The sequence below is a fragment of the Dermacentor silvarum genome, chromosome 1, assembly GCF_013339745.2.
Source record: "Dermacentor silvarum isolate Dsil-2018 chromosome 1, BIME_Dsil_1.4, whole genome shotgun sequence".
NCBI classification, from domain to species: domain Eukaryota; kingdom Metazoa; phylum Arthropoda; class Arachnida; order Ixodida; family Ixodidae; genus Dermacentor; species Dermacentor silvarum.
The window spans coordinates 176,901,023-176,916,274 of NC_051154.1; the positions used below are offsets into that span (position 1 = coordinate 176,901,023).

Genomic DNA, 15,252 nt, shown 5'->3' on the forward strand with positions numbered 1-15,252 from the left:
ACGGTCGCGTCGGCGCTCCGTCGACGCTTTGTTTAGATTGTGGTTGCATGCTCTATCTCTTGCTGCTGCTCGGGGTGTTCGCTTAGTCTTTTTGCTGCTTCTTTTGTTTACTTCGTCGAACAAAATGTGCGCAGAGACGCAATAAAAAGAGCCAAGTGTGCTTCGCATGTCAGCAATATGATCTTCCACAATATCTGGCTTGAGTCTATAGGGGCACATATATTAGCGCGGCGTGCAAACAAAGACTTAGTAGGAGGGAGTAGGAAGGAACAGAGTGGACAGCATAACATACATTATTCGAAAGAACTCGCCCAGCAACTTACTCTACTCATCTGGCTAGACGTAATTCAGCGCTGAACATTACAAATTTAAATTCTGAGGTTTTACGTGCCAAAAAAAAAAAAAAACCCGATCTGATTATGACTGACGCCGTAGTGGGGGACTCTGGATTAATTTTGACCTCCTGGGGTTCTTTAACGTGCACCCAATGCGCGGTACACGAGCGTTTTTGTTTTTTATTTTGCATTTGCTCACATCTAAATGCGGCCCCCGAGGCCTGGATCGAACCCGCGACCTCGTTCTCAGCAGCACAAATTCACAGCCGCCGAGATACCGCGGCGGATGGTGCGAAACAAAAACCACCGTGCTTGGAAATATGTGAACAAGTGAAACTGCATTAGCGGAATTTCCGTTGTGCGTTGTATGACGCCGTTGCGCCTGTAAGGAAAAAAAGAAAGAAATTAAGTGTGAACTAGCTCGTGCTCCCGACTTCTCCCGAGAACGGGGAATGGCCAAGAAGCCAGGTGGTTGAGGGTGGATGCTTACGGGTTGGGGTCAAAGAAGAGCAGTGGATTAATTTGAAGCAAGAATTTTACAGAAATATTTGAAATAACAGTGAAATGAAAACAATTATGTGATATTGGATGAAACGGTCGTTTAGATAAGTAATGTCAGACATTATCTTCTTAGTGTGCGCCACTTTCTTTCTGTATGGTATAGTAATGCGTGTTGGGGAACGGGAACTACATGTACATACTTTCAGGGAAAACGCGGGGAAGGCGGGAGATGAAAATTCAAGAACATGAGCAAAACGCGAACAAGGTGAAAGCAGGAGCCAACGTTTCTACAAGTGGACTTTGTGGCCTTGAAAAAGACAAGTCTACTAGTCGAAACATGGGCTCCTGCTTTCACTTTGTATTCGTTTTGCTCATCTACAGACTTCAGGACTCTCACACTCACCATTGTAGTAAATAGGTTTAGAGCAAATGTATAGATTTACGAAACCTTACGTTTGCAGCTGTTCGGCGAAAAGCTTATGTTACATTTTTGTTTTTAAGGTGGTCCAACATTTAAATAAGCAGTCCGAATTTTGCTTCCTTGAAATATTTGATTGAGGCAATCATAATCCATCGTCTCTATTATGTTTCTTTTGTGCGTCACAATGGCGAGGCTGCTTTGTGGACACTGTAATAAGTTTGTAGTAGTTGTGTAAAACTACCATATTTACTGTTTCAAGCATTCAGTAGGAGGACGTCTAAGAACCTGCCTGCCCAACGTGTCGGCATCGTGGTATTTGAAATTACCTTTAAATACAAAGTTTCCTTGTACCATATCGGATATTCACTGTCTCTGTAAATATATTGCTTAACCAGTGATTAGGCAGTTCTGTGCTAAAGGCCTCTCACTTTTCAGGTCGATGTGTTGCCTTGGAGGTCCTGACTGGGGATTATTCAACCCTGAGGTCAAAGTTTCTACAACTTATGTCACAATGATGGTAAAGCTTTCCCAGGCTTCCAGACAGACGACGCCTCAAAGCGTCTGCATTGCCGTCCGGCGACACTTTGTTCATTAAGTTAATTAAGTAGGATACATTGTCTATAGCAGCGGCCGATTATCGGCTCGCTCGCTTCTTTTTTGTCTCTGCACACTCGCTTAAATGCATTTGCGAACATGGGGCGGTGCTCTTAATTTAACTCTCCTTGTTCAAATTCTACCACTCAGTTGTTGTACATGTCATGCAATTTCTAAGTCCACATTGTGACCGTCATGTTTTTCCAGACCGGCTTTTGTGACATACAGCCCAACGCTTAAAGCACGCCACATGGCTCTATTGATTGAAGTTCACTCACCTCGGGGCAGCTGGTCCGGTGATATGGCATGCCCCGCGAACGCGTAAATCTCATTTCGATCGACTAACACTGAGCATGCCGCAGAATCTCACGCGCACCGAGAGGTTGCTGCTGACAGGTCTCCCGTTACCGCAGCTTTCTCGAGGAAGTAAACTGTCTGCACACATATCCTTGGCGCCGCAACGCAGATAACGCCGCCAGCTCCTGTGTTATTTCAGAGCATCGCGTTTCAAAGAACAATGTCGCACGTGCCTTCGGTACTCTAGATGCCACTGAGCGACATGCGCCGAGTGGTGCGTCTGCGGGGTCGTCTCCAGTTCGATAGACTTCGTCGAAGGTGTAAAGTGTCCATATATCTCCGGCACCGCAGCGGAAGTGTACCATCCTCAGTGGTCCCTGTCTAGGAGATAAGCACAGTTCTACGAACACTAATGGTGGGCCGTCGGCTGCGAAAGAATGAACAACCTGCGCGAGTGTCATGCCCCCACGCAGTTCCTGGGTTTTAACGCACAGTTGCGTTCAGCGTTTGCAAAGCTGATTATGTCAACGAACTTGACTATGGTGATCATTTCCACTTGCATTCGAAACGGGGCTGCGAAAAATTGTCACCTAGCCTGCTTGAGCTAATCAGGTATAATATACATGCATAACCGTCTGCTACCCATGACTCTGCTGAATAGAACAGCTCTCTGGTTCCTTTTGACCTCTCGTGGCGAAAACAACGGCCTGCGGAATAATTACAACGTCCTTGATGGTCAAGCGAATGCCTTGCAGTTGACGTGTGTGCGACGAACCGAGTTCTAAAGCAGTTTGTGACTATTGACGGCCATATTAACTCAGCCTACTGTTCCCCAATGTCCCTTAGCCTAGATCAACCCAAATTTCACTAGTTGGAAAAGGCGGAATGGGCACAAAACATAACGTGGCGTAACACGCCGAATTTCGCATATCTGTGCTTGGTCTTTCCTCTGTTCATTAAAGCCTATATATATTGTACTGTTACCTATACCTCTAACTACTCCCGATCTAGCAGCCTCTTACTTGCTTTTGTTCTACCAATACTCTAAACGTCTCTTGCTTATCTCGACTACTGACCCGTTAATGCTTCCATGCGCTTTGAATCCCAGCATTTCTGGGAGGTGGACGTTCCCTACGGGTCTTGCTGGGAGTAATATCTAGCTATTTTATTACGATGTGCTCAGTCATTGCAGGAATTTTGCTGCAGCAGACGCATGCGTGATCCTCTTGCGAATATTTTTTCAGGTATATTTTTGTGCTCAGTCAGCCAGCCCGAGCTTCAAGTAGCAAGACACTGCCCTTTGTGTTGTCGTACAGACGTTCCCTTCTGATTCCTTTCTGGCGGTATTTGTAAGTCTCCATATTAATTTAATGCGGTTAGCATTCTTTGGGAACTTCACCCAGTTTGCGGTACGTCTATGTATGTATGCATGCATGTATGTATGTATGTATGTATGTATGTATGTATGTATGTATGTATGTATGTATGTATGTATGTATGTATGTATGTATGTATGTATGTATGTATGTATGTATGTATGTATGTATGTATGTATGTATGTATGTATGTATGTATGTATGTATGTATGTATGTATGTATGTATGTATGTATGTATGTATGTATGTATGTATGTATGTATGTATGTATGTATGTATGTATGTATGTATGTATGTATGTATGTATGTATGTATGTATGTATGTATGTATGTATGTATGTATGTATGTATGTATGTATGTATGTATGAGAAAAATATAATAGAAAAAGTCGGCCGAACCGATGTCAAGATGACTGTCGACGGTAATGCGCTCAGCATTGAATCAATATAGCGAACCAACGTATTGTAGCGTCGAATGTTGTCGCTACTTGTTCCGCACCGGAGAGATGAGGCGATCACACAGGAGATCCATAGACATTTTCCTGATTTGGTCTATTTGAACTTTAGTTATTCGAATTACACTTTTAGATGCTTGCACATTACACAACTATGACATCTGATCAGCTCTCGCTGCGACCTGCTCCCTTGGTGTCTCCGGTGCGAACCCTCGCCGGGCCCCCCGGAAGCGTCCCAACATCCCGCCAGAATGCAAACAAAGCACCAATCAGAACTCCTCGCTGACCGGAACCAATCGGGCCACACAGATTCAAATACGCACAGCCAATCGTGGGCGGGCTTCGCCAAGTTTAAACTCGGTGACAGCACTCTGCCTAAAGAATTATAGCTCAAAGCAAAGTAACAACACACAGAAAACTTCAATGACAGCCGTTGGTCTTTCGACGAACTAGAGCGAAGAACAACTGTCGGTGTCTAGAAAGAGAAAGTGCACAAAAGAGTCGGGAAGCATTCACCGAACAGTTTGGGGAATCGGAAGACGGGGCCTCTGCCGCCAGTACAAAGGCGACCGACAACGTGGTCACCCGGCCGGACCCTTAGGCCAAACGGGTGGTGCCCCGCCTGACATGCCCGTAGCTGTCCTACCCACTCGGGGCGAAAGACACTTTGAGAGAAACAAAACGATAAGAAAGTAAAGAACACTCCTACACAACACAGGCGACGAAGAAACGTAAAGACGAACAGCTACGCGACAGTATTACCACCATTGAAACGAGTTATGTATGAGGCGCGTACTGCGGCGGAACTTCTCTTTCGCGCTTCCCTAAGAACACTCGGTACTCTCTATAGCGGAGCCGCCGCGAAGCCAGCGCGTGGCCTCGGAAATGCATGACGCGCCGGTGCGTGCGAACGCCGAGAAACGCGTCCGGCAACCAGGCTCCTATTTCGCGCTTCTTTCTGGACACGCTGCGCCATCTAGTGTCATTGCCGACAAGTCCGTGCGCGGCCTCCGAGACGAGAAGCGCGGACCGGCGGTGCCTGCGAACGCTGAGAATTGATTCCTCGCTTGCCGCACACCTCATACTCAGTGAACCAAGTTGGTTGATCTGAGCAGCACATACCCACTGTATTCATGGCGCAGCTCGCAAAAGCGTTGGCGTGAAAGACGTTCACTGAAATGCGGTACATACCCAGGGCATTTGGGGTGCAGCCTGCTAAAGTGTCGGGTTGCTATCCTTGAGGAGTCCTTGTGACGTGCGTTCGATTCGTGGAGATGCCGATTTCACGGCCGTAGACCAATGAGTAATCACATGTTCCTACTGCGAATTCGTTTTTATTATAAAATATCCAGTTGCAGGTTATGCTCAAGTTCATGTTCATGGCTGGGCGGAACTTGGGCAGAGCAGGTTCATGTGTGGGGCCCGTTGTGTGTGACAGCTGATGAGTAGCAGGAAAAACGAATTGCTTGTCATATCGTAAATCCAGCTCGAGTTTACCGTGTGACAACTATTCCGGTGGTACGAGAAATCCTCGTACGACATGCCCTACGACAAGTTCACCTTCCTGATAAGTTTTCCTACGACGAGTTGGCGTCCTAGACCCACTTACTTCTCATAAAGGCTACACATCATAGTATAATCCGCCCGCAAATGCGGTGACAGTGATGTGCCGTTTTGAAATCGGGGCCAAATTCACAAAGCTTTTCATTCGTAAGTGTTCCTCGTCAGTGGCCGCCTGCCTTTGCTAATGATATATGGATCATCACGATTGGCTGGAATTTGCTTTTATGAGTAATTCTATCGAGTAAGAGCTTTTTGTGAATATGATCCCCAGGGTCCGAGTGGCCACGGAGGCTCCAGGTTTGGTGTCGTGCCAGGTGCCAGGCGAAAGAGATGGACTAGAAGTAGTACAGTTTACGTGTCGAGGATCAGAAGTAAATGTCAGCGGGTCGGTCGTGCTCCTCACTTTTAAAGAACACCTTGGTTCCACAGATTCGCTAGGCATTCCCGAGTTCTCTTGCAGCAATTTTCGCCAGCAGCAGGGGCAGAAAAGTGCCGTTAAACTCTCGCCGTCTTTGTGTTAGGCGCTTGACCTTTGAGAAAGGCCGCATTCTTCGCTATACAGGGTGTCCCAGCAATCACGCAGCAGGATTTAAAAAAAATAGGAACGGCGTTACGCGAAGGAAACCTACTGCGTATTGTTTCCAGTACAGTGGAGTAGCTGCCAATATTTTTTTCGTTACTGAGATTCAATTAATTAATTGTAATTAATTATCTAGCTCGAGAAGTACTGTCCTAATTATCAAAGTGTCAATAAGAAAGCTGCACAGCAACATGAAAAACTACCGATACAGCTTTCTGTGGCTCAATACGTGCTACATAAAAGTGTTTTTCCGAGCATCAAAGAAGCCCGCGAATACACGTAAAGTGCCTCGAGCGGCCAGTCGTGCGGCAATTCTGCGTGTATTCGCTGGCTTCTTTCATGCTCGGAAAAACACATTTATGTAGCACGTATTGAGCAACAGAAAGCTATATCGGGAGTTTTTCATGTTGCTCTACAACTTTCTCATTGACACTTTGACAACTAGGAAAGTACTTCTCGAATTAGATAATTAATTACAATTAATTAATTAAATCTCAGTAATGAAAAATTTACTGGCGGCTACTCCACTGTACTGGAAACAATACGCACTGGGTTGGCTTAGCGTAACGCCGTTCCTCTTTTTTAAAATCGTGCTGCGTGATAGCTGGGACACCCTGTATAGTAGCAGGGCTGGGGCGGTTCAGTCGAACCCTCACCATTGTCGATTTGGGCACTGAAGTCTGGGAGGTATGGTTCCAGGAATGTGGGCTAGCCGCCGCCGCAGTGGCGACTATCGGTGACCGTGGCTTCCAGGGATACACACGTGAGCGCTATCAATCGCAAACACAAGTACTGATTGCGGTGCTTGCCTTTATACCAGCTCTTAGGCGTTGAACAGTCGATGATGCAAGAACGTCATTCAAGCAGCACGATAGCCGGAGAAGCACTTCTTTTGAGAGGGGAGCACTATGCACTTGTTGGGAGTGTCAGCTTCGTAATCGGAAAGCTGCCGGCTCGATTGTTGGCTCAATTGCTTTCAGCGTCACTATGTTTTCTTTTCATTGAATTACCTGACGACCATTGATGCGGGGGATTTAAAGCTAGATATGAAACATCGTTTCAGCAAATGTTAAAGCCCTCATTCATACCACATCACGAGACCACTGTATCTAGTCGAGGTGAAACAAAAGTTGCCAACTTCGCCATCGTTCTCCTTGTCCAACCCCTGGATGGTCACCATAGGCTGGTATATGACACATCCAGCCTATAGTGACGACGTGAGGCTTATAGCGCATGAAAAGACAAGGACGAATGAAGAGGTGACACACACAGGCGCTAACTTGCAACAATATTTATTTCGAGCAAAGGACCCACACATATATACAACTGTTTCGCATACATCATCATACATGCGCCGTTCACAAAAAATACTTTACACACCTATACGCAGATAAGCAGGCTCTTTGCAGGAAAGGTCAAGTGATGGTTGTGAAATACAGTAATCCCCGAGCCTATCAATCATTTATGCTTCGATAAATTCGCGAGTTATTCTTCCTCGTGCTCTTCCCACGATAGAGCAGTCTCTGTATTCTGGAGCGCACGTCGAGCGGTCACCATCATCCGCCCCAGCATCAGCCCACTTGCAATGCCTGCAGTGAGCGTCGAGGAACCCACCCCGCTTTTCTGCTACATTATACCGGTGTTCCCTTAAACGCTCGTTGAGGCACCTTCCGCTTTGTCCCACGTAATTTTTCCCACACTTTAAAGGAAGGTTGTAAACGATTGCTCCTGCACATTCAACAAACGGGTCCTGGTGTTTTTTTGTGCACATGCGTTTCTCAGGCAGGTCTGGTCTGGTTAGTCTGCACAGACATTGCAATTTTGTAGATGCTGAAAAGACAACCCTAACACTCGCACGTTGACCTATTTTCTTTAAACGGTATGATAGGCCGTGGATATACGGGATGATAGCTACGTTCTTCTTATCTACACAAGGCATGCTGGAAGAATTCTTAGATAACTTCGACTTGAGCAGACTCTCAGCGACGCTAATTAGGACATGTATAGGGTAACCTGCCGAACGAAGGCGGAGGATCTGATCATTGAAGCTGTCGGTCATCTGCTCAGGGCATGACTTGCATAACGCGCTTGACAAGCATGTTTTTGCTATTCCCCTCTTAACCAACTTAGAGTGCGCGGACTGATATGGGAGCAGTGGCTTGTTCGCGCGGGGCTCGTACTTCCAGCGCACATGGTCGTTGCAAAATAAAAACTTAATGTCAAGAAAGTGAATACTTCCGTCAATCGGCAGTTCATGCGTTACTTTTAAAGGAGATAAACCCTCGCGTATAAAAGAAAGTGCGTTAGTGGTTAAAAAATCAAAACAGTCAGAACTGCAGTCAAGTAGAACTAAAATGTCATCGACGTATCCAAAAACTTTGAGAATCTTAAAATCTGGAAGCCGACCACTCATGTTCTTGTCTAGTTCTGCTAAAAATATGTCGCTGAGAATGGGAGCTATACAGGATCCGATACAGGATCCGGTTCTTTAGTGTAAAGACACACAAGATGGACGCACCTTTTCGAGCCATTGTGTCTGAAAACGGCACCTGGCAGAAATGTATAGCATTGTATCTCCAAAAAATGCTGAAAATGTTGCCAATTCAGGACCCGTTTCTTGTAAATAACTCTGATGTGGTACTGGATTACTTCAGGTCATCCACACCTAAGAATATTAAGGCCTTCTCTGTAAACATAGCAGACCTGTTTTATTCCTTACCGCATTCAGGTCTGCTCTCCAGTGTTCAGTGTTCTATTGACACTTTTGGAAACGTTGCCTTCACGAACGCAACCGGGATGTCGAATGACAGTTTCTTAGAACTTCTTAGTTTTTATCTTCGGTCTACTTTCATTCTGTGGGAAAGGCAGCCTTGTATACAGAAGGAAGGAATTTGCATCACTTCCCGACATATCTGTACACCCTGACAACCCGCGTATCCTGAAGTGCTTCACGTAACGCTAAATCGAACTTGGCCAAGAACACGTTACACAGAACAGGCGCGACACTCGAACCAATGCAAATGCCTTGTTTTTGCACCACATGCTTGTGGCCGTGCTGCACGATGGTGGACCTTAAGTACACACTCAGAAGCGCCAGAAAAGATTCGAGTGCAATTCCGCATTTGTTCATGTCGATGATTTTTTAGTGATGTGGAAGGGAAGTGATGTGGCTGCTGCCACATCACTTCCCCTCCTAGTGAGTTAACGAACGTTCACAGGACGATTTAATTTGTTCACAAGTCCATACGACGGGGCGCCCTGGAGGCTCGTCCACTGCGTGTCCTTGTGACTTGGCGTGTTTGAACGAGTAGAGCCTTGGAGGGTGGTGTCACAGGTGGCGTTGCATGTGAAACGGTGTCTGCATCTTCAATGTGCGCTGGCTTCAGCCGATCGAGTGATACGACTTCGTGACGACCACGCACGTCGATAGTGAACTGCTTGTTACCTCGACGTAGCACTCGGAATGGCCCGTCATGCGGTGGTTGGAGTGGCCGATGAACTGCGTCATGGCGCACAAACACGTGTGTGCACGAACCGAGTTCTGATGGTACGTACACCGCGCGTGGCGCTGCCCGTCGCGGTGGCGTAGCGCCAAGGTTTTCCATTATATCTCGCAGCCTAAGTGCGTAGGCTGCGGTAGCTGTACAGCCGTCTTGCGGACTGCCCGTGAAGAATTCTCCTGGAAGGCGCAGTGTCGTTCCGTAGACCAGTTCGGCCGCGCTGCAGCCGATGTCTGTCTTGACATCTGCCCGGATTCCCAAGAGAATGAGTGGTAGTGCCTCCATCCAGTTGCGCTCTTCTGTTGCGGCGAGCGCCGACTTGAGCTGGCGGTGGAAACGCTCCACCATGCCGTTGCTAATCGGATGGTAGGCAGCTGTTCTGATGCGAGAAGCACCAATGAAACGTGTAATACTGGCGAAAAGTGATCATTCGAACTGCCTTCCATGGTCGGTTGTTATTATGGATGGTGCACCGAAACGAGCAACCCAGTGGTGCAAAAAGGCGCGGGCAACCATGTCAGCAGTGATATCCACTATAGGTATAGCCTCCGCCCAGCGCGTGAATCTATCAATGCACGTCAGTAAATGGGCATGCTCTTGGCAAGGCGGCAGAGGTCCGACAATGTCGAGGTGGACGTGGTCGAAACGCGCGTCTGGAGGCGCGAACTTTGCCAACGGGGTCACAGTATGTCGATGAATTTTGGCACGCTGACATGGTATGCATTCTCTTGCCCAGCAACGCACGTCTCGGTTGATACCTGGCCAGATGAACCTTGCTGTGAGCAACCTTTGCGTAGCTTTGATTCCAGGATGCGATAGCTTGTGAACAGAAAGAAAAATGCGGCGACGTAGATTGGCAGGCACGAAGGGGCGTGGGTTGCCCGTGGAGGTGTCACAGTAAATCTGGTCGCCTGATCCCGGAATCTGCATCCACTGTAGTTTGAGGGCCGTTTTTGTTGTTAGGAGGCTTTTTAGCTCTTCGGACTTCTCTTTGGGCTGCCGCCAGCGCGTCGAAGTTAACTCCTTCTGGATCGTTGACGAAGTTTATAGCGCTCCGCGACAGGGCGTCGGCAACGACGTTGTCGCTTCCTTTTACGTGGCGGATGTCTGTCGTGAACTCGGAGATGTATGCCAGTTGCCGAAGTTCACAGGCCGTGTGCGTGCCACCGTCCGAACGCATAGAGCGGAGAGCATAGGTCAGCGGTTTATGGTCGGTTAAAATGAAGAACTCCACGCCTTCCAAGAAATGTCGGAAGTTGCGTATACTTGAGTAGACGGCTAGCAGTTCGCCCGAAAGTGCTGTAGCGGCGCTCAGTAGGCGTCAGCTTCCTCGAGAAGAATGCAGTTGGGTGCCATGTGCCGTCGCTCAGCTGTTGCAACACGGCGCCGATGGCTATGTCTGAGGGATCGACCATTAAACACTGGGGAATTCCTGGCTGCGGGTATGCCAGGAGAGCCGCATTTGCCAAGGCCTGCTTGCTTTGGTTGAAAGCCCTTTTCGCTTCTTCGCACCAAGGCAGGTCATTCGAAGATCCTTGCGTTGCCTTCAGCAGTCCGTGAAGTGGTTGTATGATATGTGCGCATTTGGGCACAAAGCGGCGGTAGAAGTTTAGCAATCCGAGAAATTCACGTAGTTGGTGCTTCGTTGTCGGCAGTGGAAAATCTTGTATGGCCTGCACTTTAGATGGGTGTGGCCGTACTCCCGAGCTCGAAATGATGTGGCCCAGAAATAATAACTCAGGCACGCCGAGTTCACTTTTGGCCGCGTTGACGATAACGCCGTGCTCAGATAGGCGCCGAAAAACAATCCGCAGGTGCGCTTCATGTTCTTCTGGGGTGGTGCTCGCGATAAGCAAGTCATCCAGGTAGGCGTGACAAAAATTGAGGCCCCGTAGAACACCGTCGATAAACCTTTGGAACGTTTGACCCGCGTTGCGAAGGCCGAATAGCATGCGAAGGAATTCGAATAGACCAAAGGGTGTAGTGATAGCAGTCTTGGGGACGTCTTCCGGTGACACAGGTATCTGGTGGTATGCGCGCACGAGATCAATTTTTGAAAAAATTTTGGCCCCATGCAGACCTGCCAGTATGTCGTGAATATGTGGCACGGGGTACCGGTCGGGCGTTGTAACACTGTTCAGCGCTCGATAGTCCCCGCAAGGACGCCAGTCACCCGATGATCGCTTAGGAACCATGTGAAGGGGAGAGGCCCAAGGACTGGAAGAAGGTTGGATGATGCCCAACTCCAACATATGGTCGAATTCCTGTCTTGCCACCACCAGTTTTTCAGGCGACAATCGACGTGGTCGAGCGTGAAACGGTGGTCCAGTTGTGGTGAAACACGTCGCGTTTTACTGGGGATCCCACTTGGCGCTGGTGTGTCAGGTCAGAAAATTCGCTGAGTATGGAAGTGAAGCGAAGAGGACCTGCTGGCTTGATCAGCGTAGGGCTGAGCGGCATATGTCTTGAAGGCTTGCCTTGTACATCGCTTTGTGACACAGGGTCCTGTAGCCTCCGGTTACGCACGTCGACTAACAGTCCAAAGTGGCGCAGAAAATCCGCTCCGAGGATGGCGAATTTCACGTCGGCTAGTATAAAGATCCATCGCAGCGTTCTCTGCAGGCCCAGACTGACGGTTAGGGAATGGTTTCCGTACGTGGCGATGGCCGTGTTGTTGACTGCTTGCAGAGGCGATGTGTTCGGGCGCTTGCGGTCCGCGGGCGATGCTGGGAGTACGCTCACTTCTGCGCCTGTGTCGACGAGGAAGCGGAAGCCGCTGTTGCGGTCGGTTAGGAAAAATACTGATGAGCGACGTTCTTGCATGGCAGAAGCGCTGGTCGCCCTCAGCGCCTGCCCGGGGCGTTTCCCGAGAGCTCGCAGGGTGGTACGCATTTGCGTGCAGCATTGCCGAACTTGCGATGGTACCAACATAGTTTTTGGCGTTTCGTAGGCGATTGCGGAGCACCCCGACTGGTTGACCGTGACGCGGTATGGAGGGCGGCCACGGAATCCACGAGACGTGATATTTCGTTCTTCATCTCTTGAAGCTGTTCATGGGGAGACGGTTCGCTTGTGACGGCTGCGACAGATGTGGGAGCTACCGCCATGAGCGAGCTTGTCGGCTAACTCGGCCAGTTTGGATAGATCGTTCTCATTTGAGGCAGTCATGACCATTCTGACGTTCGGGGGAATTTTCTGTAGAAATATTTCTCGGAGCAGCAGGCTGTCAAGACCGTCCACTTTGCTGCCCAATAATTGCTGCATGTGACGCAGCAGCTGGCTTGGCGTTCTGTCGCCGAGGCTGGCTTCATGAAGAAGCTGTTGTAGCCGTTGGCTTTCGGAGGGCGTGATCCTGCGAATGAGTGTTGCCTTCAACGCCTCGTAAGCGTTGTCTGCTGGTGGAGAAAGCAACAGGTCTCGAACTTCGCTAGCGGTTGATGGGGGCAGACTGCTCACCACATAATGGTATTTCGTGGAATCTGCTGTGATGCGCCGTGCAGCGAATTGTGATTCTACCTGAATGAACCACAATGCAGGATCCGCAGTCCAAAACGGAGGCAGTTTGACTTCAACGCCGGAGAGTGTAGGAATTTCAGTGCCTTGAGGAGTGTCCATAGCCCTTAGCTGCTCGTCCGGGTCACCAATGTTGTATGGGACGCGAGCGTGGCTGGAAATTAGCACACAGAAGCGAGTAGTGCGTCCCTGAAGAACAAGCAACAACTAACTTTTATTTCCTAATCGTACAGCCTCTACGGCTCGGTTGCGCACCCTTGCACCACTTCTCTTTCCCGCACACAACGCGATAAGATTTCACCGAGCCAAAGATGGGAAAGGGTGTCTGGCTGCTGCTGTGCGACCGTGAGGCCGCCACACATTCTTTATCTAAAAGAACGAGCGGGTTTGCATAAGCGACCCTTCCGTTCTTATCACGGAGAAAGAGTGTCAATTTTTATCGGGGTTAGTTTGAATTCTTTCATGTGGCTGATTGGCTTCTTCTGCACGTGCGCTTGAGCAGGAAAATCGGTGTTTAAAAGTACGTGGATGCTTCAAATAAATCAGTTGTATAGTCCGGCGACTGTGTGTGTGTTTGCCTCCCTCTGGTCCTGCGTCTTGGTTTTTCGCTGGTTTTTTCGCGTTAGAACTCTCTACAAATTTGCCATCGCAATTGATGCTTCGCCTTTCGGGCGAAACTGCGACATTTTATTAGCTTTACTACGATTCTTGTAGCTGCAAAACTTTTCAGTCAGCGCGTAAGTAAACAATTTTTTATATGCTATAACGCATTCTTCTCTTTTCTTAAAAAAAAGCTTATAATAGTGCAAATGCTCGCATGGACGAGAAATTTCCGTTCTTAGGCAGGTATAGGTTAAATGGGGACTAACAGGAGAGGTTGGAAGCAGTACGCCTCCCGCTACTCTGCGATCCGCGTTCGCTCTGTCCTACTTCTCTGTGCTCGTTCGCTCGGCCGACGCCGTCCTAGGAATAAGTCATTTCATTTATATGAAAAATTAAATTTGGTTACTGTGCACCAGCTCGCGGGTCGCTCCCCAGTCACGGCGCTGCTGACTCTCTTGGGCCGGGCCGACGTCCCACTCGCAGGCATTGGTGCTGCGAGTGTATTGCGGCCCGCGCTGTGAGCGTGACGGCCGGCACGGACAGCCAGCCCCAGAGATCGTCCAGACTAGCAAGACGAAATGCGAGTTTCGACTGCGCAACACGGCCGAAAAGCAGGCGGCAGTGTCAATTTCAGACTTAAGTAGACCGAGGCATGTAGCACGGCTGCAGTACTCGCACAATACGAGCCCCGCGGCGGAGTCGGGCGTTGTCAGGCGCCCGGTCGTGCGCGCTCCGCGTGGAGAAGGTGTCCGGGCCCACATTTCCTTGCTGCGAATTCGGAAGCGCGCTAACTTCCGTGGGAAGTGGGCCTTTTCCTCCGCCAATATTTTCTCCTGAACAGAACGCGCGGCTGCCCGGGCTCGGAAATCGGGCTCCCGACTTTCGGATTAGTGGCACGAGGCACACAGGCTGTCTTCTGTCGTGCAGCGATGGCCCGATAGGGTTACGTCATCGTGAAGCGAAGCGCTGAGCAGTCGGACGCAAATATGCTCTCAAGTCCACTGCTGTCCTGCTTTACGTAATAAATTAAAAATGAGAAAAGAAGGAATTGTCACAGTACGGTGGTGATTGCTACTTCTTTTTCCTTAGAATGCTGTGAAATTTAAAACATTAATAACTTTAACAGTAAGAAAGAAAATGAGTTCTCAGACTGCATCGCAGCTTAGCCAGTGTTAAGTGTTGGTAAGGCGTTGTAGTGAGCAAAGTGGCAGACGTACACAGTTTGACCAAAAATTGAGACAGACGAAGCAAAGCGTATACATGTGCAAGAGCACTTGTTGCAAGACATGGTCTGATGGAATACCACGGCTTTCAATTCTAATAATTTTGTTTAGGTTGATCTTTTCTAATTTTTTGCTGAGAGAGGGAGAGAGCAATTCGAATATATATATATATATATATATATATATATATATATATATATATATATATATATATATATTGTATTATACTGTAGAGCGTACAGGGATGAACGGACTACATACAGGATAAATATGCCACAATCTGTCAAGACC

The 15,252-nt window shown here is 48.5% G+C and overlaps 1 protein-coding gene across 1 annotated transcript; it reads right to left on the reverse strand.

The window, feature by feature from the left end:
- Nucleotides 1–12,673: 12,673 nt before the first annotated feature.
- LOC125939856 (uncharacterized) lies at nt 12,674–13,237 on the reverse strand. Its single transcript, XM_049655370.1, has one exon. It carries the CDS (start codon nt 13,235–13,237, stop codon nt 12,674–12,676), a length of 564 nt encoding a protein of 187 aa, XP_049511327.1.
- Between the last annotated feature and the right edge of the window lie 2,015 nt (nt 13,238–15,252).